The sequence below is a fragment of the Gopherus evgoodei genome, chromosome 17 (genome assembly GCF_007399415.2).
Source record: "Gopherus evgoodei ecotype Sinaloan lineage chromosome 17, rGopEvg1_v1.p, whole genome shotgun sequence".
Classification (NCBI taxonomy): Eukaryota; Metazoa; Chordata; order Testudines; family Testudinidae; genus Gopherus; species Gopherus evgoodei.
In genome coordinates, this window is record NC_044338.1 from 14,186,130 (window position 1) to 14,210,174 (window position 24,045).

The 24,045-nt window shown below is 41.7% G+C and overlaps 1 protein-coding gene across 7 annotated transcripts in view; it reads right to left on the reverse strand.

The window, feature by feature from the left end:
• Positions 1–24,045, reverse strand: part of AUTS2 (activator of transcription and developmental regulator AUTS2) — a 952,757-nt gene that overhangs the window by 269,747 nt on the left and 658,965 nt on the right. For 6 of the 7 annotated variants that reach the window (XM_030536818.1, XM_030536821.1, XM_030536819.1 and 3 more), the window contains one exon: positions 9,152–9,181. In XM_030536818.1, coding sequence (XP_030392678.1) covers positions 9,152–9,181 — 30 coding nt within the window. Of the gene's footprint in view, positions 1–9,151; positions 9,182–11,487; positions 11,504–24,045 lie in introns of those variants that run through there. The other variant, XM_030536824.1, reaches the window with a different exon arrangement.

The window sequence follows — 24,045 nt, forward strand, 5'->3', positions numbered from 1 at the left end:
TAGAGGTATCCATCATAATGCCTGCCTGAAGCACAGGCTGGAGCCAAGGAACTTGCCTGAGAAGCTAGTAAAATTTTAATGCACTCTGTAGTGCGGTCATGTCATATTCAGTTATGGCAAATAATCCCAGATGCCTGCAGAGGTAAAATGGAGCTGTAATGTGCTTGCCTCCTAACCCGAGCTGACAGCAATGATGTACGACTACCATTAGCGGAAAATATCACTTCAACTAACCCATGATCCAGCTCCGCTAAGGGTCATATTATCCATGAGAAACAAATTACACTCCCAAAAGTAAATACAAATTTCCTACATGAAATGGGTACAAAAAAAGAGGGAGAGAGGATGGGTGTGATATGTTATCTATGACGACATGCTACCAAGTGACAAAGATGATAAAGGACAGGAGAAATCACTGGCTAACAGAGCAGCGTGGCAAAATCAGCCCAGAAAGCACCTACTCATGCTTGTAATCACCATCTTCTCTCCTTAGCAGCAAATCTTTTAACATGAACACGCTTGGCTCCAATTTTATTACCACTCTAGCTGTAGGGACCCACTATGTGCCACGTCAAATGAATAAAAAGGATCCTTATCTTACCTCCTAATGGGCCTTAAACAGGAAGAAATATATTGTGATTCCATGAGCATTGCTAGCACATAATGTCTGGGGGATTGCTCACCCTTGGGGCACGTTTCAGGTGTGGCATTTTTCCACAGTTATAAAGGATAACACCTGAATAAATGCTCAGCATATATCTCTTTGATGGGAAACATCACAGCTCTGCGGCAAGAGTCACAAAATACTATCCAACCCCTATCTTAACTAAAGCATACTATGGGATAGGATATTAGCATTCAATAACAAGGAAGTGCCCCATAGTGCTTAGAATGGGGTTCTGTTGATGGTTCTGCCACTGGCTTACCCTATGACCTTGGGCAAGTCATACAGGGCCTGATTGTCAAAAATGCTCAGTACACACAATCAGAACCAGATTTTCAAGAGCTCAGTTCTTGAAAAAGTGGCCACATTTTCAGACATCATCATTTTGGGTCCTGATCTCTAGGGGTACTGCTACACAGTGAAAACACCCTGTGGAAGTGAGTCCCAGAGCTGGGGTTAACTGATTTGGGCTTGTTGCTCTGGGGCTAAAAAGATCAGTGTAGATGTTCATACTTGGATTGGAACTCAGGTTCTGAAACCTGGCCAGGGTCTCAGAGCCCAGGCTCCAGTCTGAGCAGGAACATCTACACTGCTCTTTTTAGCCCCATCACATGAACCTGTGAGCCTATGCTCTGAAACTCGCTACCTTGTTTTGGTTTTTTGTGCTGTGTGGACATATCCTACGTTACTTTAACAGGCCTGTTTAATACCAAGTATTTTTCAGTCACTTATCACTTACTTCCTGATTTTCCCCTACCACAGCAAAATCTGTGGTTTGAGGGGAGGACAACTTCACCAGGATTTCCTCATGGAGCTCCCTATCAGGGGATAGGCTTTGCTTCCTCACAAAAAAGGGCCATGGAAGTTATCCCCACACCTGGTGGGTGCTCAGAGAATCATAGGAGACCAGCATGGTTCACATCAAAAGTCTTTTACATTGCCATGGAGCTGGCCCAAATTGACATGGGGCCCTTAGATGCATACGTATAGTAAGAGAAGCATAGATGCTATGGTAATGGTGGCCATATAAGTGAAGTGCTACACTCAGAAACTGTCTGCTAGAGGGGAAAAAACAGCCCAACCTCCATTTGATTTCCAAGTCTCCCGCTACAGCTGGCAAAAATTTAGCAACTGCCAACCTGAGGATGAAAGAGAATATCCTTCTTTTATGAATGCAGCTATCTCTAATGTACAAGATGGGTGTAATGCAATTTCAACACTATTTAATCCATTTGTAATGGTGCTTTTGTTACTGGCAACAGCTCCTGCATAAGGAAGTCAAGTGCCAAGCAGTTAATTAGCTTGGTCTTTATTTATTTATTTCTTTAAAGCGGCCTCTTTTTTTTTCTTTTCTTTTCTTTCTTTTCAATAAAGAGAGATTGAGTTACTGTATTCTATCCATTTCCAAGAGAAGGAGGAACACCACAGAGGAACAGCGTCATGGATGGGCAAATCCTAGTAGGGTCAGAGGTGAGAATGGATTTAGTCAGGATCAGATTGGTGACTGGTAGCAAAGCTCAGGTCCAGAGGAGGGTTTTGTGAGGAAAGAGAAGTTGGCCCATTATGGAGTCAGGGAACTTGCCACAAAGTTTGGTTAGGATGGGAATTTATTATGGGACACTGCAGGTTTCAGTGTGGGTCCATTCCAATAACTGTAACATACTTTTGATGCTTATTACCATTCTGATGTCTTGGATCTGCAACTCTGGGCTAGGAATTTTGTAAGACTCTCAGGAGATTTCCAGTTGGGCCAGAAATAACTCTAAAAACAGAATTTCTGGTTGTGCTGAATCACAGCACTTTCATGCTGGAACAAGGAAGTATAGAGGTGTGTGAAAATGAAACAATGAGGAAATCAATTATTCTCTGAATCTCAGTAAAGATACTATTTGAGGCAAAGTTTCAGACCATTTCTTACCTCGAACTGATTCTCCATTCCTATCTAAATACTATCAGAGAGAAAGAGAGATAGAGGCTGAGAGGGAGAGAGAAAGGGACAATAGTAACAAGAAATCTATATTATTTTAGAACTCTATGCGATACAGTAGGTTTCATTAAAATAAGCAGCTTGTACTCTGCATTCAACGTTACCAGGTATGCTCTTTTCTGCACTTAGAATAGGGAATACTGCAAACATGGAACATTTAATTACCAAATGCAGTAACAGATTAGATATATTAGAATCTCTCTCTCTCTAAAGCCTTCAAACAAGAAAATTTAGCAGCAGCACCTTCAAAATATACTATATACACACACACAGAGCAAATATTTTACACAATTTTATATGTGCAATTTAAAAGTATATCTAGAATGCATATGATGGATCATGCTATGATTTATCTCTCACAGCATACTCATGTTCATAGCTTTTTATAAGTAATCAAATGTGTTCGCTTCAACATTGACATAAAAATAACATTCTGCAAAGGATTTTTCACAGCTCCTAGGATGCCTACAGTGGGGTTCTAGAGAGAAATACTGAAGTCTGACAAGTAAAGTACCAATGCAAGAGTGGGCTACATAAGGTAAATAAAAGCATTCAGTCCTGAATTGGCCATGGAGTAGATCTTTTCATTTTACTCTTCTCTTAATCCTGTGTATTTCACTTTCCACAGTGGGATAATACACATTGACCTGATATTTTTCTTTGGACAGGTAAACCCCTTTCCCACCCGCCCTATACAAGATCCATACCAAATTCCCATTTAAATCAATGGAAACACTCGCTCGGTTTTCACTGAACCTTGGATCAAAACCATCATGGGCAATCAGTAAGATTTTGAATTACCTGCCCCACACAGAATTCAGGTTAGCATGATTCAGGATTTCAACAGCTTCCACCCCACCATCAACCTCAGCCTGGACCAATCTACACGGGAGGTCCACTTTCTTGACACCACGGTGCAAATAAGTGATGGTCACATTAACACCACCCTATATCGAAAACCTACTGACCGCTATGCCTACCTTCATGCCTCCAGCTTCCATCCCGGGCACATCACACGATCCATTGTCTACAGCCAAGCACTGAGGTACAACCGCATCTGCTCTAACCCCTCAGACAGAGACCAACACCTACAAAATCTCCACCAAGCATTCTCAAAACTACAATACCCGCACGAGGAAATAAGGAAACAGATCAACAGAGCCAGACGAGTACCCAGAAGCCTCCTACTGCAAGACAAACCCAAGAAAGAAACCAACAGGACTCCACTGGCCATCACATACAGCCCCCAGCTAAAACCCCTCCAACGCATCATCAAGGATCTACAACCCATCCTGGACAATGATCCCACACTTTCACAGGCCTTGGGTGGCAGTCCAGTCCTTGCCCACAGACAACCTGCCAACCTGAAACATATTCTCACCAGTAACTGCACACCGCACCATAATAACTCTAGCTCAGGAACCAATCCAGGCAACAAACCTCGATGCCAACTCTGCCCACATATCTACACCAGCGACACCATCACAGGACCTAACCAGATCAGCCACACCATCACTGGTTCATTCACCTGCACATCCACCAATGTAATATACGCCATCATATGCCAGCAATGCCCCTCTGCTATGTACATCGGCCAAGCTGGACAGTCTCTACGGAAAAGGATAAATGGACACAAATCAGACAATAGGAATGGCAATATACAAAAACCTGTAGGAGAGCACTTACACCTCCCTGGCCACACTATAGCAGACCTTAAGGTGGCCATCCTGCAGCAAAAAAACTTCAGGACCAGACTTCAAAGAGAAACTGCTGAGCTTCAGTTCATCTGCAAATTTGACACCATCAGCTCAGGATTGAACAAAGACTGTGAATGGCTTGCCAATTACAGGACCAGTTTCTCCTCTCTTGGTTTTCACACCTCAACTGCTAGAACAGGGCCTCATCCTCCCTGATTGAACTGACCTCGTTATCTCTAGCTTGCTTGCTCGCATATATATTCCTGCTCCTGGAAATTTCCATTAGATGCATCTGAGGAAGTGGGTATTCACCCACGAAAGCTCATGCTCCAAAACGTCTGTTAGTCTATAAGGTGCCACAGGATTCTTTGCTGCTTTTACATGATTCAGGAACAGCAACATAAAACACTGGGCTATGTACAAAATTAAATTGTTATGGTGATTTTCATTTACTGGGCATCTCATATTTTCCATATACCACTTAGATACAAATCCTGTAGATGCAGACATTTTCCTTCCAAAGTCTAACTTAGGTAACATGTTATGCTCTGCAATGAAATCCCCCACTGCCAATGAAATGATTTCCCAAGTCAGGTTTGAGAAAAAAATGTTTAAAGGACCTCAAATATGGCCCTTAGCTTCTAAAACAGCTCAATTAAATACAGTGGTTGTGAGGAGGGTAATAGAGAAGAAAGAAAAAACAGTAGTTTGGTCCTTAGCCTCGCGTCTAAGCCATTAACATGTCTGTTCATCAACCAGAATATTCCATTTATTTACAGAAATGAATTAATTTGCACATAGCTTTTCCTCTATTAATTACCATGTGTGTAATTTTAAAAATTAAATCTTGCTATCAGAGGAAAACACAGTTGATCTTAAATATGTCATTGTGGAATAGCTTGCCCTTATTTTAGACCACCAGCTTTGGAGATCTGCACAGACTAAGAGACTGACAGGCCTTTTAATGGGGAAAATCCAGGAGTCTCATGAGATCCATGCTTTTTTGGTTCAATAAGAATCCTCAGTAGTATTTGCTGAAGAGATCCCTGGACATTAACCGACATCAACTGCCATCTCTTTAAGCATTAGTGATTCAGATTCTGATGTGAATCCTCTAAATCAATGTGTGCACATGCACACAACCCACTCTCAAAGATTTATAACAGGAGAACAGAAAGCATACTCAGAGTGCTGTGGTCTGAGACCTGATGTATCACAAGGAGAATATATACATCTGTGAGGAGACTATACAGTCCAGAAACTTGTGGCTTAAAAGTGAGACACAGACACAAGCCTTAGCTACAGCAGCATCTTCTTCCTATTAAATATCCTTGTTGTTTCTTCCAGAGAAACGCCTGGACTAAATGTCTCATACTAGGCAGATACAGACAGAGAAAGGGACTCTAGTTTCTGGCAGCTTCCAGTTAAAAGCTGGGGCAGGAGAATTGGGGGCACAGTCATCACCTAATAGGTATCAAACTTCATCAGTGATTTACACAGCTAGATATATCTTCAAATTGGGAAAGAAGATACCAATAGCCTAAGGTACAGCACTTCTTCTCTACCACCAGTCCTTATGGGTATCTGCCTCCCATTCCCCCTATTCTTCACTGTGGTATTTGTGGCCATGCTTGAGTTTGCCAGCCTTTAAACTTCCTTCACTCCATTGTACAGTAAGCACTATAGTGACCTGCAATTTTTGACTCTAATCCAGGCTCATGGGGCCTCTTTATATTAGCACACTGTAAGTCATTGCTCCCAACACACACACCCCACATCGTCTCTACTCGCCAGAAGGCACAAATTTCTCATAAGCAATAGAGACCAGCATGGATCTGCCCCAAGAACCCCAAAGTGAAACAAAATCATCTCCCCCTAACATTTCTGATTTGCCAATGGTAGATCCATGCTGCAGAGCATAAGCTTTTGTAATGGAAGACTGCAGCTCCCATTGAGAGGCAATTTCCTACCCTGACTCACATGCCTTCTCATGGAACCGTTAACTTGTGTTGGGAGTAGAATAGTTGTAGACTCATCAGAATGCATTAAAGTAGGGCCACCCAGGGCTGATTTGACAATTATTGCACAACAGCAACGCCAACTCTGCACCTCAAAGCTGACATCCGTGCTCTTCCAATGGGTACAAGAGGTTTGGTTCAAGGCTCTAATGCAACAATGTGCTAAGTGCCCTCAATGCCCAGTGTCATCCATGAGAACTGAAGATGGTCAGCACATTGCAGGGGCAGGCCCTTACGAAGTACCATCTGTTGTCTCTGCATGTTTTCTCATAGAAATTTTTGGTCTTAAAAAATATATATTTTATTTTAAACAAGGATTCAAAAATCTTCAGGAGTCCTACTGAAAGATCTAAAAGATCCTGCCTGTCTGAAGGAAGGAAGTTTCTACTTGTCAGTTAAACAAAGGAATAATGCACAGCCTCCTTTATAGTGTGTACTTTACCTGTCATCCAGCAGCCCATTATCATGTCACGGCAGAGTGCACTTTTCTACAGGTCACTTTGTTTAAAATGACATGGATAATGCACATGTCAGCGAGCTGACAGTCCTCACCGTCCTTCAGAGATAAAAACCACAAGACAAGCGCCTGTTCTTATCTGGGGTACATGCCTTGGTCTATCATCTAAGTCAGACAGAACATGATTTCTCCAGAGAGCACTTTTTTCATTTCCTGATTTTAAGGAAATCAAATAAGCACCATTTGTCTTCATCTGAATATGCTTGACCTGCTCAAATGATGATGTCTTGCATTTTATAACAGGCTACATATGCTGAATTCAAATTAACAGCAGAACAAGGCCCTTATATCTCTGCCTAGGCTGCCAGGGTAGGCTCGAAAAATACACCAGGTTTAGCAGCTCTCTTTCAGAATTGAGTCTGAGCTGCACAATTCAGAGCTGGGCTTCGTTCTGGGATCTGAACTGCCTCAATAACCAGGGACATCTGCATCTCAACTTAATCTCATCCCTTTGACAAGGCATCAATTGTCAAGTTCAGATCCAGGTTTGAATTTCAAACTTTCTCTGCACCAATTCTGGGACATTCAGTGAAAGGGGCCATTTTGAGCCTCTCTCCAGTATTGTAATGAAGAAATATCCCTTAATTGTCAATACCCAGGTCCCTGAAAGCTGCTCAGTTTGCCTTTATACACAAAATTGCTGAGAGAGAAAAGCATCAGGAAAACTGGCAGAGGTTAGCTCTGCAACTATAGGAGTGGAAGGAAAATACATTATGGTGCTAGATGGCATAAACATAGGTACCATGCTCAGTTTATCATCTTCCCCCACATAAGGAATATTCCGAAAATGAGTAATTGCTATATTGGGCAGAATTTATAATAATGCATTAGAAGTTCATATCTAAAGATGCAGGTTAATATTCTGTGTTAAAAAACCAAACAACAAAACCACACATCTCTGTTGTCATTCTCTGATTTACTCTAGTAATTAGTCTTTGTAGGAGGAAAAAAAATCATTAATGGAGTCAAATGCCGCAAACCCAAGTAAATAGTATGTCTTATCATAGTTAACAAATGATTATGAAAACCACAAAAGAAACAAATCCCCTGTTTGGGAAGTTATCAAAAGCTGAGGGCCAAAGAGTTGGCAGTTGGCACAGGGAGAGAGAGTTTTCCTTTTCTTCCTCCTTACAAAGACATCACTGATTAACTTAACCGAATTTGAGCCCTTGCAGTCTGTCGTTTACTTGTGCATGTCCCAGCATGCTCAGATTCTTTTCTGATGTGTCAGTGGAGATACACAACGGTGTCAATGTAAAGCACATCTTCCGTCTTCTTGGAGTCAGTTCACAGAACTAGTCACTGCCCTCTAAACAATGTGAGGGAGTCACATGGAGCAGACATCCCCACGTTCTTCCCCAAATGTGCCCAGCGAAGAGAAGATGAGGAGAAAGCAGTTAAACTGACAAAGAAAAAAGGTTTGGGGTCACCCCTTAAGGCCCGTCACACACACAAGAGTCTTAGAATTCAACCTAGAAATGACATTTTAAAACCCTTTTTCCCCCATCATGATCATCTGTTTTGACAGGCAAGAACGTTACACAGAGGTTTGTTCACATCAAAGGAAAAAATTTAGACACATGAAAATACACTGATGCAAATACTACAGTTATTAGCATCATGAACAACAATAGCTTTATCAATTGGTGCTTCCCTAACATATTTAACAGCACAACTACTTCCTCCCACACACACCCTGCCCCAAGATTCTTAGGGTGGGATCATTAGCCCTTTACAAAGAAAATTGATTGATCTGCCTTACGGCCCAGCTTCCAAACGTTGTTTCAATGGAGGCACTCTCAAAAATAAATGTATGAACCCGTAGGGCTGGCAGAACCTTACATGTGCACATGCAAACCAAACAACAGTATAGATAAACGACTATTTAAAAGCGCAAATATGGATCTTTGCAGATATGTCCCCTTGCGTTCATGACATGTTCACGTTTCCAAAAGGTAAATGCAGCTATACAAAGGGCCAGTGGTCAAAGCAGTGTTCATAACCTACACACATAAATTATGTTACTAATATGTTTCAGAATGGGAGGTGGAGCCTCTAATTCATGGTCTAGAAAAGCTTTCCCTAAAGCGTCTGATCCAAAACCCACTGAAGTGAATCAGAATCTTTCATTGACTACAGTGGGCACTGGATCAGGTGCTAAAACAAAATGCGGATAAACAACTGAAAAATAGAAGTGAATCCAACAAGACATTCTCTGTGCCCATAATGACATCGAACAGTACAGGTTGCAAGTTCTCCCCAGCTTACCTTCTCTTCTTGATCACTGTCACTGTCACACTGAAATGGAAAAAGAAGAAAAATAAACATGGATAAGAGAAACCTTTCCAAAACAAAGCAGAGATAAAAGATATGACCAAAACTCTCAAAATGAGTGAAACACACATAGTCCATTAGACTGCAATTGTAATTCCTTTGGAAAGAAACACTTATTATATAACAGGAATTCCTCCCCGCTCCCACCTTGCAAAAAGCATTTGTAGTTAAGGATACCATACTTGTATTTTTGTTTCTGTTACAATACTACCATGATTCAACAAAGTCATTTGGAATATATGCCCTATTTGCCCAGTCAGGCTAATTTACATTCAAGGAAGCTGGTGTTGCATCAGGACAGTTAGAAACCAAAATTAAATGACGGAGTAGGCAAAAATATTAGCTGCTTCCTTTATCTGATGAAAAGTAGGTATCATGCTGCCTCCCAACAGATCGGCTGCAAAGATTTTGTCAATGGCAGGACATGGAAACAGTTTAGACAACACTTGTTTGTCTTAGAAGATACACAGGACAAGTCTACCATTTTACTCCATTATTACTGTAGATGGCTCGCTTTGGTGCCATTGCTCACAGATGATTCACTGAAAAATTCAGATGACTCAAGATAAATCAAAATGGAACTGAAAACATGATGTATCAAGGCTCTACTCAGTGAGATGTTCTGGACTCCTAAGCTGGGACTGATGATGACATGTAAACACTTGTACTGTACATTGCTGATTACCACACTGGTGTCTATCTTGCAAAACATTTCTTTCGGTTGTTCCATTTTTAAATATCACAAATAATACCACAGCTAGAAATGGGTGAACCTCAAGTGGTGAATCGGTATGGAAAAGAAAGCAGAAGTTCAAATTTTACCTGAACTACTGATGTTCTTACAGTCAGTAAAAATAGGGACATAAGAATTGCCTTATCAACTCAGACCACTGCTCCAGTATCCTGTCTCAGAGTGGCTAGAAGCAGATGCTTCAAAGGAAAGAATAAGACTGCCACAATGGACAATTATACAATACCACACCTATGGGAAAAACTTCTTCCTAACCCAGGCAGGACGCCAATGGAAGTTAGGCACCAAAATATCTTTAAGGATCTGGGCCTTAGTGCCCTGAATCATGAGGAGTTACATTTATTATACACTTTTCCTAACTAATGTAACTGTAAAAGTTTTTGTCTTCACTGCTTTAGATTTCTCCTAATTCTTTTCTGGGAGATAGTAAATGGGAGCACCTGGTTTACTTCTCTGCACCACTCTGCTCAATACCAAGCTATGGCTCAGAATTATTCACAGATATTATCTGGCAAATAATTTCAAATAATGGATAAATTAGAGAAAACTGCCATCTGCCTGCAGATAATTCCCAAATAGGAACAGAGGTGAAATTCATTGAACAAATTATTCATTAAAAAATGATTTATCTAACTCTAGTTTCCACCTGGCTACTGTGGTGACCGGAATAACAAAGAAAAAAGATCAGATCAGGTAGATGAGACACAGTTTTATAGCAGAACTTAACCTCAAACAAAGAGCAAGGTAGGATTTGTTTGTTTGTTGTGCTTGCCCGCTGTGTGTGTGTGTGTGTGTGTGTGTGTGTGTGTGTGTGGAGTGTATGTTTATGTTACTAACAAAAGTAACATGACATTTTTATACTAGAGACAGACAGACAGAGAGAGGAGACAGCAAATTATGTTTTTTTCCCCCTTTCAACTTGCGCCCATCCAGAGAATTTGATCCTGCAATCACTTATGCACATAAGAAGTTCCACTAAGTTCCATATAAATATCCCTTGTGAAAGTTATCCAGCTATGCCCTAGGTTTGCCTATATGCCAAAACATACACCATTTTTCATCACTGCATATCAGAGCACATTACAAAGTAAGTATCATAATCCCCATTTTACAGTGGAGAGACTGAGGCACAGAGAAGGGAGCAGGGAGGGGGAAATGATTTAGCCAAGATCACTCAACTTGCCAGAGTTGAGGGTAGAATCTAACCATTGGCCCACACTGCCTCCTTCTCCACTATTATTTTCAGTGTCATAAACCAAAAGGAGCAAGCACAAAAAGGCATGTTGTGAATTGACAACAGCAACAAATCTTTTTACATGCCTCTCCATCTTTTGGCGTTTAAGGGATTTTTCCCAGGTTCAGAGGTGTGCAGATGGATTGTTTTTGGTCCCCCCCCACCCGCCGCCACAAGGAGGGGAAGGGGAACACCTGGTAGGAAGGTCCCCCCATAATCTCTTACAACTTCAAGTTGGCAAAGTAATCAATAACCTCTGAATTTCCCAGCACAATGTTTACCTACATTCCAGAGATGTTGCAGAGAAAGCTCGGGAAACAACATCCATGGGAACGGTTATTTCCATCAAAACGTTAAGCCTCCTGCCTTCAGACAGTCCAGTTCTAATTTCAAGGTCCGCTTAGTTCTGCATCAAATAATTATGGCTATACCCAGAAGCACCTTGTCTCCAGAGTTAAACATATGGCGAAGGACTGAGACCTACTGGTGCCCATTATGGAAGCAACACGGGTGCCAAGTTGATTAAAAATGCTCAGGCTCCCTTCACAACATGCCCGGCGACTGACAGCTTCGCGATTTGGCCAGTCACTCTGTCTGCCAAAAAAGCCTCTGCTGTGCCGGGGCCCACATGGCGTTCTGAGAAAACAGCTCTTTTCCTGGTATTAAATTCCCATACTGACTGGAGGACTTTGCCGTGAGCTCAGCAGGAGCACCCCAGCCAATTTACAGCTCCATCCTCAAGAGCCTTGAGTGCCAGCCTCTGGCAGAGACGAATGATGGTCAAACCTCTACAGCTTATAAATTATGCAAAGGCAATAAATGCACTCAGCAAACAGCTCCTAACGTTTGCCTAGCCTGGCTCCTAATACACTTCATAAAGTGCCAGGAGTCCTGCATACACAAGGCATCTATTTCACTCAAAGAGGTTTTGTTGAGAAGGAGCAAGGGAAAGAGACCCACAGTCCTGTAGAGCTGTTTCAAAAGCTGAATGTTATGGGCAGCTTTATGAAAGAACGGGAGGGAAAAAAGGGCGGGAGATGGAAGAGGATTTACACGCTGTGTTGAGTTTAAATGTTCATTTAACACGTGTTTCTGACCCACAGTGTGCTGCATTGTAATGCTAAATGGGCTTCTTGAGGATAAAAGATACAGGATCCCCCACCTTTCATGAAAAAGAACGGAGCCATTTATTTGCATAGAAACCTTGAAGAAGATATTAATAGGAGGAAGAATAGGTTTGTTGCTATGGCTCAGAACAGGAAATTGGGGCAACTGTACTCTTCTTGGATCTGAACACCCTCACTGTGTGCTGTTGGGCAAGTCGCTTAGGCCCAAATTTTCAAAGGCGGTCAAAGGATTTGCACATTTCAATTTCTGGCACCTTTTTCCAGAGATTCCGAAGTACCCACAGTTCCCATTTACTTCAGCTGGAGCTGCAGATGCTCAGAAACTCTGAAAAGCAAACACTGAATGTCTGTAGTTAATCACCTCCTAAAATTAGTGGACACTTTTGAAAACATAGGGCTAAATTGTTCAATGCCTCCATTTTTTTCCCATTTGTAAAATAAGGATAAAAATATCTGCCTACTTCACAAGAGAATAACGAAACTAAAACACATTAATGTTTGTTAAATGCTTGGGATTCTCAGACAGAAGGAACAAGAGAAATGCAGAAAAATAATGGAAATAGAAGAACTGGCCTGTCCCAGAAGGGCTGTTCTGGTCTTTAGGCTATGCCGATCTCACTCCCTCAACGTTCAGCTCCACTCACATGTGAGCAAATGAAGCTTTATTTCTATCAACATGTTGCATTTATTTGTGATGCACATGGAAAATGCACAATCACTCCTGATTTCTATATACTACAGAGAACATTATCAGCACTCCTCAAAACTACAATAGTAATATCAGACCAGCATCAGCTTGTTCAAAATGGGCACCTTTATTATGTAGCCTCACAGTCCCCATGTCAAGGGACTAGTATTCAAGCCTCATTTTGCAGCACTTCTGCAACTAAGCACTGAGACCAACAGCATACGTGAACAGTTCCTCACTATGAATTGCATCTTGGTAACCCATGAACCTGCGTTTATATGCATGCACTGCTGCAAATTTGTTTTTCTAGAAGCCTTCTGAAGTGAGGAAGCAACATCCAGTTTGCAAGAGTTCTGAACTGACAAAAAAAAATGTACTGTTCCCAGCGCCGATGCTTCCATTGAGGCGAACTAGGCAATCGCCTAGGGCGCCAGGATTTTTGCGGGGCAGCATTTTGCCTGGGGGGGAGGGCGGCAGATGGCTCTGGTGGCAGCTCCACCAGAACCGCGGACCAATGGACCTTCCGCAGAACTGGCTGCGGCAGCTCCACTGGGAGCGGTGCGGCGAAATGGCCATGCGCCTATGGCGCAAAAAACTCTAGCGCCGGTCCTGACTGCTCCCCTTTGTGTTCCAGACAACCCTTTAAAAAACTTATTAGGACAGCTCAGGATCATGAGATATGCTGCTCTCCATCTGTCCTTGTTGCATAAATAGAATTACAGATCCAGTTAATTCATCTGCTCCAACAAGTGAGAGTACGTACCTGAAAAATAGAAAAGTTCTCTGTCTCAGTGTTGGGGTTTAATGAGTGTTGCATTTTGAAGAGGAAGGCTAGAAAGCTGAAAGTTGGTTCAAAGGAGGCAGCACAGCCCTAGCAGCAGAGAGTAAAGGTTAAAACCTCCCACACTTCCTGCACAGTGAAAGCTGTCCCAATTCCACTTTTCAGAAATCAGTCATCCTGTCACGATAGAACTATAATTTGGGCCCACTTTAATAGCTTGAGAGACCTGGTGCAAATCAAGCTGAGTAAAGGTCTGAGCTGTCTCACCAGCTTATTCAGGCTGAAGCCCCACTATGGAATTCTATGTACCTCACTGATTGAATACACTCGTGTGCAGAAAATGGTAGTCATTGAATATATCATGTACAATGACACCGATGAGGGCATTGTTCTTCTTTTCCCTCTATGGACTTTGCTGTATCTTGAATCCATTTATCATTGCCACCAAACAAATCAGCACCACTGAGGTACCTGTGCTGAGCAAAGTGATGCTACTCAACTGTATGCTGAAAAGAAAAGAAATCTGAAGAAAATGAGGGCAAACCCAGGCCTCAGCCATGCTCACACTAGAGGTGAATCTGGGCCAGATTTTACAGAAGTATCTCATCTCTACTACCTGTATTTTCCATTCAAGTTCTGCCATAAGGCGTACCAGTATGTGACTGCTGGTACACAGCCGTGACAGCGCTTTAATGTTGCTGCCCCTTTTGCCCCAAGGGCCACAGAGAAGAAGGAGGGGGAAGAGGGGCAGCTGCCCCAAGGCCTGGCAATTTAAAAGGGCCCAGGGCTCCCAGTTGCTGCCCCCGCTACTACGTCAGTGGTCGGAGCCCTGGGCGGCGTGGGCTGGGCAGTGCGGAAGAGCTGGCTTGGGGAGGCTGACACCTAGGCCCGCTCCTTCCGTCTGAGGCCCCGCCACTTTCAGGGGCCCAGAGGCGGGCTCCCGTATCATTAAGACTTTTATATTACTTTCACCCCTAGCTCACACTGACATTAGCAATATTCTTGCCCATCTATCCACCAGTGACAGACTGTGAGCCTCAAGAAAGGGCAGAGGGATTATACTTCAGTTATACACTTAGACCTCTGCTTCCAAGAAAAAACATCTTTGAGATGAAAGGAGACACAGACAGAATACATAGGCAAATTTTCTAACTGATGCAACAGAGACAATGAGACTCATGAAGAAGCCAAGGGTGAACTTTGACTTTCTTTCCTGTCTCTGGCTTTACCTGCAAGGAGCATTCAGCATGGTACTCCTGGCCTTAGAATCTTAGATGTAGTGAACTGCAAATTAGTTCATGTCACATTCTCCAAAGCAATTAACATCAATTCCTCGTAAAGTCTGTCTTTAAGGTACAGGTGGGCTGAGGTGGTTTAGGGTTTGTTTTTGCAAAACTAAAGTCATGGGTTATTCAGCTGCAAGTTCTGTTTTATCCAAACCACCGAAGTTTGAACAAGGAATTCCAATGCTGGCCTTTTACCTGGGTTCTATTTTATCAAAACCATCTCTGCACTTATGAAAGGTACCATTTTTGGAATTCAAAATTATTTTGGCCCCTTCAGAAAAAATGGCTGAAAACCTAGGACCATAAGCTGTTTGAAGTCCTCCCACCGACCACTAGGTGAAAAATGACAATTAATTGCTCTTTCTAGGTCCTCAAGAGTTGTGCACAACAAATAAGTCTGATCAGCAGTCTAAATAAAACAATTACTGTTCGAAGATTAAAGCCAAAAAATCCAATAAAGTTTATTACTGTCCACAAAAAAGAAAAAACATAAATAAAGTAGGTCAATCTTTGTGCATATGTGTGTGTACATGCATATCATCACTACTCCCATAGCTGCATTGGTCATTGAGGAACCATCACTGATGAACAATCAATCAATTGTCTCCACCGCCGAGTGCTTGAGTCTCTGCAAAGCCCATTCCTGTCACTCTTTTATGTTGTCAGTCCATTTCTTCTTCTGTCTACCTCTTCTTCTCTTCCCCTGTGCTGTTCCTTGGAGGATGATCTTGGATAGGCCAGATGATCTTGTTACATGCCCACACCACTTCAGCTTGTGCTTCTTCGTGGTCGTCAGGAGGTCTTAATATGACCCACTGCATTGGGTGATGATTTGTGGACCTCTTCATTAGTGACGAGGTGAAAGTAGGAGATGCCCAAGATTTTACAGAAGTATCTCATCTCTAACTGTATTTTCCATTCAAGTTCTGCCGTAAGGGTCCATGTCTCGCATGCACATGGAAAAATGAAGGAGATGACCATGCCGTGCAGCAGTTTGAATTTGGATTCCAGAGGGTTGTTCTTATTCCTCCAAATTGGCTTTAACTTTGCCACTGCTGCTGCTGTTTGTGCAGTTTCTGCCTTTGATCCTTCATCAGTGATGATTGCCCCCAAATACTTGAACTGTTTCACTGTGTCCAGCTCTTCTCCACTGACAGTGAAGGTGAGCGGATCCTGTCACGTTTGTTTGTTTGTCATCAGCTTGGTTTTCTCTGTATGTGTCATATTTTGCGGAGATTTCATCCAATCATTTCACAAGGTTGGCAAGTTCATCTTCGCTGCCTGCCAGGCCGTCAATGTCATCAGTGAACTGAAGATTTGAGATTGCTGACTGTGCATATGTGATTTTCTAGGGCACGAGCGTTCCAGGTACATGTGCCTGGTAGCCTTTGAAAACAGTGCCCGGTAGCCATAACTTAGAGTACCGAATACAGTGGTTTAGTTAGACAAAGGATGGAATTCACCTGGTGCAGAGGGCAAGCATGAGGTACATGTTACAATGGAGATCCACTTAAACCCTGTTTTGATTTCAGGATCACTTTGCTCTACTTTGAAGACTGAAGCAGAATTTAAGTGGTGCACAGGCTTTCTTCTGGCCACCCGCACAGGGGTGAATTTCACACAGAGAGAACAGGAATAATCTATAGCTAGATGGTTCCTTTAGGCACAGTACTGAGTAAGGGGTGATGTATAAAAGGCACACCACCCCTGATGCACCCTCTGAGACACCATATTTTCTTTGCTATCCTTTTGTTTCAGGGGGATCAGGAGAAAGAGTGCCACTTACTTTTCCCCTTAACTGTCTCCCACCAGGGCTACCCATTGTTGCATTTCTCCCAGTGATGCTTAGGGCCTGATCCAACTTCCTCTGAAGTAAACGGAAAGACTCCCATTGACTTCAGTGAAAGATTAATTGGCTCTTACAGAAGCCATACCCAACAAGTAATGATGGCACAAAGAATTCAGGGTGGCATTTCCCAAGGAGCCTGCATGAGTCAGGCCGCCAAATCCCACTGGTCACCCAATAGGAGCTGGCACCTAGCTCCCACAATCCATTTTGAAAATTCCAACCCCAGCCACTCAGTAAAATGAACCCACGAGCCATTTTGATGCAATAACTTCCTTGTTCCGATTCATCAAGTCACCCTCATTTCCTAAATAAAAATTACTCCATATTATTCCATTCTCTGGCACTCCCAGTGTATCTTTGCTTCTTTATGACTGTCTTTTAGACAGAATGCACTTTGGAGCAGGAACTGTCTTTATTTTGCATCCCTCTACAGTGATGAGCACTCTTTCAGTGTTTAACTAACAACAATAAGACGCATCAATACTCTAAGAATACGTTAACCACAAAGAACTGAACTAATCACTGTCAGTTGCAGTCAGTGCCTAACAGTGATCTAGCCAGAAGGGTCCCTTTTTCATCCATCTCAAACTTAGACCAATGGTTCTGTCTAGCATTTGAGTCTTCCATATGCTGTACAGGCTAATAAAAGCAAGCCATGTTGATGGACAAAAAGCAAAGCATGTTATGGGTTAAAATAATACAAGAGTCTATTTTTTCCACTGTGTTGTGATCCATAAAAATCACCCTGAGCCCTTCCTCTTTCTTCTCTGCCTGTGAAGCCAATTGCTTTGATTGCAGTGATATGAGCTTGCTGAAATGACTTGCCCTTGCTTGTGAAGCAAATGGAACATGCTAATAGAACTTATCGCATTACCCGATGCAAAAGTGCCATAGCTCATTACTTTAAGATAAAAGGATATCATTGCAGACGGGAAGCAGAATTGACTTTCTGAGGCCCGACTTGATGATGATTTAATCAACTGCTCTCTTTCACTTCTCATCTCTGTGCCTGTCGGTTTCACAGGTGCTGTTAAATGAGACACTCAGAAAGTGAGAGCAGGGAAAGAAATTGCTGTCATTACTTTTCAAGAAAGGAGGTATGCAAATTTTCGACAGAAAGATTGCGTTCATAATGGGCCTGGTAAAATACAAGGATCATGCTTGACAGGTGAGGGCAAGTCATTTGTACATCCTTAAAGTGAAGCAACCATCCTCATTTAAAAACTGTGCTCGATAAAAGAAACTACAAATGAAAGCCATGTGGCAGCTTGGCAGCAGCAACCAAACCCTTGAAGGCATCTGTATTGCCGGTCTGGCTTCAGTACCTGCCTGTGGCCTTCTCAGATGCACTGCTTCCTAATTGTCAGATGGCCAGATTTTGACCTCAGAGACTCACATGGAACTCCCACTGAATAACTGCTAGCCCTGCACACTTAGCCTGGGACCTGAGAGTCAAGATAAGATGGGTTCTTCCTTTCTTCATCATCATCATCACTAATTGAAAGATGAAATTGCAAGAGAAAGTAACTGCAAGAGAAAGAAACAAAAACCAAAACCCTAAGTCAAGAAAGAGCTAAGGTTGAGACTACATATTAGTAACCTGATGGTAAAAAAGCATTGCTGGAATGGTGAAATTACCCTAAAACCAAATATTACAAACCTGGGAGATTTAGAATTAAGGTTTAACTTAAAAGAAATCCAAATACGTTAAGATACGGAAGTACAGTTAAGAAAGTCTAATAGTCCTAACTCTGCCCTGTAGTGATGGAATTCCGTAACTGTCTGACTCATTAGTGTTTGTGATCTCAGATAAGATTGAACTGATTTTTAATGGACAGATTGACCCTCATAACAGCTAGAGCACAATAGCTACCTCCAGAATAGCACAAAGCAGCCAATGTATACTAGTGAACCTGATCCTTAACTGATTGTCATCTTATTGATTAAGAGCGTTCTAATCTATTCTCTATAAGTTCTTGTACGATGCTCATCACCATAGCATCCGGAAGTCTTCCAGTAGTGCATTAAGGAAGATGACTAACATCTGTCACGTGTTTGTTCTCTCATCCTCTCAACAGGGAGATAAATGTGTGGGGAGAGTCTTGTTTTGGAAAAAAAATGAATATACATACACCAGTGTTGCTCTGTGTTTAATTTAGAGAAGGCAAACAAACATGCCTTGTACTTAGAGCAGACGGTGGTGAGGTTTGTGATGGTCCTTAGTTCCTTGGGGAGTTCGCACCAGTCTTGGGCCGATCCCCAAGAAAGCATCTCCTGCACAGATGAGCTTTACCCTTATTGTACAGAGTTCCACTGTGCCAGAGCACTGAAGCCGTAGACTAGTATTACTCAAAATAATTAATGTATTTACTACCACTGTTCTCAGAAAATTCGTTCTGTACTCTAAGAATGAATGCTCTAAGTTTGGAGAGGATGAATTGTATTTTTTATGCATAACAAAGAGGTTGAATCCCTGTGCAAAACAGAACTCAACCTTAACTATGGAGTTGCAACCAACACCTCCATAAAAAAAGGTTCTGGACGCCTTCTGCCACCAGGGTCACCTGCACAATCCCAGTTTCCTCACTGTGTTTTTTTTTAGGTGAGATTGTGGGCAAATTTTGGCCCCACAATTTGAATTCAGGCTGGGGCCAAAAGGCATCAGGCACCCAATTCTCATTACAATTCAATAGGATTTGGGAAAATCCAACCTTTAGAAAATAATTCTGTTAATGATGCACAGGCCCTAGCTCACTTTTCTGCTCTTCGCTGCACTGGCCACAGGAATAAATGGCATTAAAAGTAATAATTTTATCCGTAAAGTCAGCAGCTAGGACTAGACACACAAAGAGAGCAGCTCTTGTGGATAAGATGCCATTTTACATAGTCCTTATTCAGAGAACTACATTCTACTTTTTTGATTGTATTTATTAGGATATTCGAAGTATAGGAAATATGATTAAGTGTATATTTTTTAAATGGTGCCTACTCTACTTTTTCCAGAAGTAGAGACCAGCTGTTAGATTAGCTAGTAAGAGGCATGGTCTCTGTCTGCGTAAGGTTCTCTCAGTAGGTTAAAGCATGTTGTTGTTCTATTTTCGACAGCCTACTTTAGTTCCTAAACAGATACTTCGCTGACTTTAAGTGTCTTGATCTTAGCTCCTTGGAAGGTGAACTAGAAAACTGTGCGTATGTAAGGACTGAAAAAAAAGGCAGAGGAGATTAAAATAAATAAAAAGATTCAAAAGCAAAGATTATAAATTACGCACACTCCAATAATGGTTTATAGATCTGGGATGGCTGTTGAGCGGTTCTAATACTTTCAAGTAGTGAAAATAAGAAAAAAAAACTCATTACAAAACTTCAAACTATTATTGGTTTCAATGAGGTTCTTAATCATTTAAGGATTTAATCCAGGGGAATTCTAGCCAATCACAATTAACCATGTGTCTGGAGACTCCACCATGAAAAGATTATGGATACAATGGTTGCCATTTTACCTTTGATAATGATATAAGATTGTCACACGGTAAACATTGTGATGCCTAGATCTGATAGGCAATAACTAGGAAATATTGAGGCCTCGATGACTTGTTAAAAAGACAACTAAGAAGATTGCAGCCACTCTAGGTCAATGCTCTACTTGGGAACTTCTTGCCTGACTCTCTGATAGAATTTGTTGAAGCTAATCATTCAGCTAATTTTTAAGTATTTATTTTCTAAAATGCTAAGATGCATTCTGAGTAACAGAGCTGGTCATGTGCTATTAGTTGAATTATGTAGTCAGTGAAAAATGTCTTTACTTACCTAATACATGACTTGATCTCCCCCTCCCCATAATTCAATTATTAACTACCTCCAAAGCTAGCCATATGCTATTGGTCCAGTAATACATTGGAGTCCTGATCCAACTCCCACTGGAGTCATCGAAAGACTGCAGTAGGTGTTGAGAGGCTGTGTAGCCTTTAGGGAAGGCACTGGAGTAGCAGTCAAGCGACCTGACTCTGCCACAGACCTATGGCATGACTTCAGGCAAGTCATTCTACTCCTCTGTGCCACTGCTTCCCTCTTCCACTTTTCAACTTCTGACTCTCTCTCTTCGGGAGAGGGGTTGTATCGCTATCTGTTTGTACTGTGACTGGCACAATGGAGCCTTGACTTCAGTTGGGGATTTTTGGTGCTATGTAATACTTTTACATAATAATACAAAAGAAGAAGAAAAGGAAGGATGCAATAGATTTGGATCAGGTCTTTGATGAACAATGCAGTATTCAACCAATAATTTTAGCTCATCCTCGACCAGCTCTATGGAAGCATCTAAAGCAAAATATATTTCAGTCTAAAATTACTTCTACTATAGACTCCAGAAAACAACAAAAAATAAACAAAGTAAAAGCTTAATGAGAGAGCACAGTGGGTGTCTGCCATAACGGGCTGTAGCAACTCTGAGAACAAAATTGGTGCTAAGCTTCACATCCAGGGAGAGTTATTTGACTTCTAAGACGTAATGATTTCAAGGAGAAAAAATAGCAAAAAAATCCACAAAACCAAAACCAAGTTAGCTTTTCTAATCCCAGAACTTTAAAATGGGTGAAGCCATTTAAACAGAACTGTGTAGTAAATAAAGACAAGTAATAATAATAATAATTAATAACCATCATCAACCCCAAAACAACCCATATCAATTGATCCTGAGGACTGAGACCTTAACAGCTGAGCTATAAACCTCTGAATAATGGGCTCTTAAGAGATACCAAAAAACTCTTAACTAAGTTATAGATGGAAGCTATAAATATAACTGGAGACAAAATGATTTATTTGTGTTATAGGCAGCTTTCAAGCTGCCATAAATGCTCCTGATTATCATAATATTAGAAAATAACTGAGTGTTTGCTCTGCACTGTAAACTGGCTTCTTGGTTGTTGATTTTCTCTCTTTTCTTCTCTCTACTTTATAATTAATTACTGGCAGAGTTGTGATATATTATTATTATTTATAGTTGTCTATCTTTTTTGTATGATTTATAAATTAAATTGCCTGTGCTATACCTAGGGGAGGGGGATGATTATTGTAAATCTCCAGCAAGCAAATACAAATTGCAAAGACAGGCACACTCTGGCCTGCCTGTCTCGAATTTACTGTTTTGACATACTGTATGCAGTAATTTGGAATCCGTAATCGCTTATTAGAAAACAAATATATTATTTTTGTTCCCAATGCTGCTAATACAATGATTGAATTTAAAACAGGGATTGAGTTTCTCTATTTGGAGGTAAGAATAATTGTACATCCCTGATTAAAATCATGGGAGTAGAAAAGAGATTTATAAATCTGGAGTCAGGTACCTTGAGCTAGTCTTGGAGTGGTAGGAGAAAAGGAAAGTAAATTAATATTCAGGGAAAGACACCACCCATTACAGCACCCACTGCTCAGGGCTCATTTGCTGGCTACTGTTTCACTTGCTAATCACATGGTAAAATTGATGTAGTCAGAAAGCTATGCTGGGTACTGTTCACACTGCCGACAGAACTGTACTGGCTGCAATCGTGTTTAACACCCAGAGGTACACCAATTTTTTCATTCTGCTGATCTGTTTGTAGGACAGAGACCTTGTTATAGACCCACCTTCTCTCCTCTACCAAAAATCTCCCTTTTACTTGGCTCTCAAAATATTTATTTCTGCAGATCACTGGTGGTTTGCAGATTCCACCTTGGTCTAGGTATTGTAGTCCATGGCTACGTCTATATAAGGAAAACTGGAACTCAACAGGTGCAGCTCCCGTGGTAACAGAAAAGGTGAAGCTGTAGGCAAGAACCAGACAAGACCTCTGGTTCAGGGACTGCTGTCTTTTAATGTATATATGCTACGAGAAACAGGACTTTCAATTCACTAGCAGAGCAGCTCTAGAAAGTTGTAGTAAGAGAAGTGGTTTTTTCTACTGCTGTCATGTAACCTTACCACCACAGCAAGGTGGTATAATACCTGAACCTTCTATTATATAATTATTACAGCCTGCACTGTTAGCATTGGTGGTAAATTACAACTCCTTATTTTCTGGGCACAGACAAGGTTTAGCACTGTTTTAATAGCAGGCTTTTAACACAGTGCTCAGATAAAATTATCCCTGTCCACACAAGTCTGGGAAAAGGTGAGAGCCTCGCTAGCAACCACTGTGCTTAAATATGGCTATAGCTGGTACAGTGTTGACTGTGGTGTAGATAGGGCCGACTATATGTTCTATTTTCAATTGTGGCAATACAGAGGCTTCATACTGTTAAAAACAATCTCTTCCACAGGGAAACCCCACAGAATGGCCAAGAGACATTTTGAGTACAAATAAAGGACTTTCCATTAAATCATATTGTCAAGGGAAGGGGGGCATAGTTTTTCCATGCAGACACTGAGCCAGCACAGGGAGCATCCCTGCAAACAGGCAGGTGTTCCAAGTTCAGTGGGGAATATAAGCATACCTGGGGATATCTACAGAGGGCTGAGGCACGCATGCAGAAGTCCCTTGTCTCTGCTCTGCTCACCCCTCTGTACTGGAGAACAAATCTCTAAGGAGCTATGCATGCCCTGGTTCTCGGTCTGCAGATATCCTGAAATTCACTTTGCATCAAGGGAGAACATGCATAAGAGAATATTAATGAATTAGTCAAAGGCTTGAGGAAGATTATGCTGTGAAGTGAACACTCACTGCTCTCTCCAGGCATGTCCTCTACAACTACACAGCCCTAGAGTTTCGAAAGGGGCTTCCCCATAGTTGGAATGATGCTATATAGGTTCCATCCCATGACTCTGACCAACAGTGTCTCGTTTCTGTGCAATTGCTGAGTGGTTATGGTATGAACGAAGGAGCTAGAGTCAAAACCTAGATGTTCTGATGTGACGACTGGCTATTAGGATCAGAATTTAGAAGAGAGCTCAGCATCTACAATGAAGATTAGATTGTTTTAAGAGCTTTGGTCTCAGGCACCAAAGTAAATAGCTAGATTTTCAAAAGGTCTTAGCATGCTGGGTGCTAGCCATAAGTGTCATAACAGGTGTTGGGCATTTTTGAAAATCTGATCCCAATTGTAGATAATAAGCTTTGACCTCTTGACTATCTGGC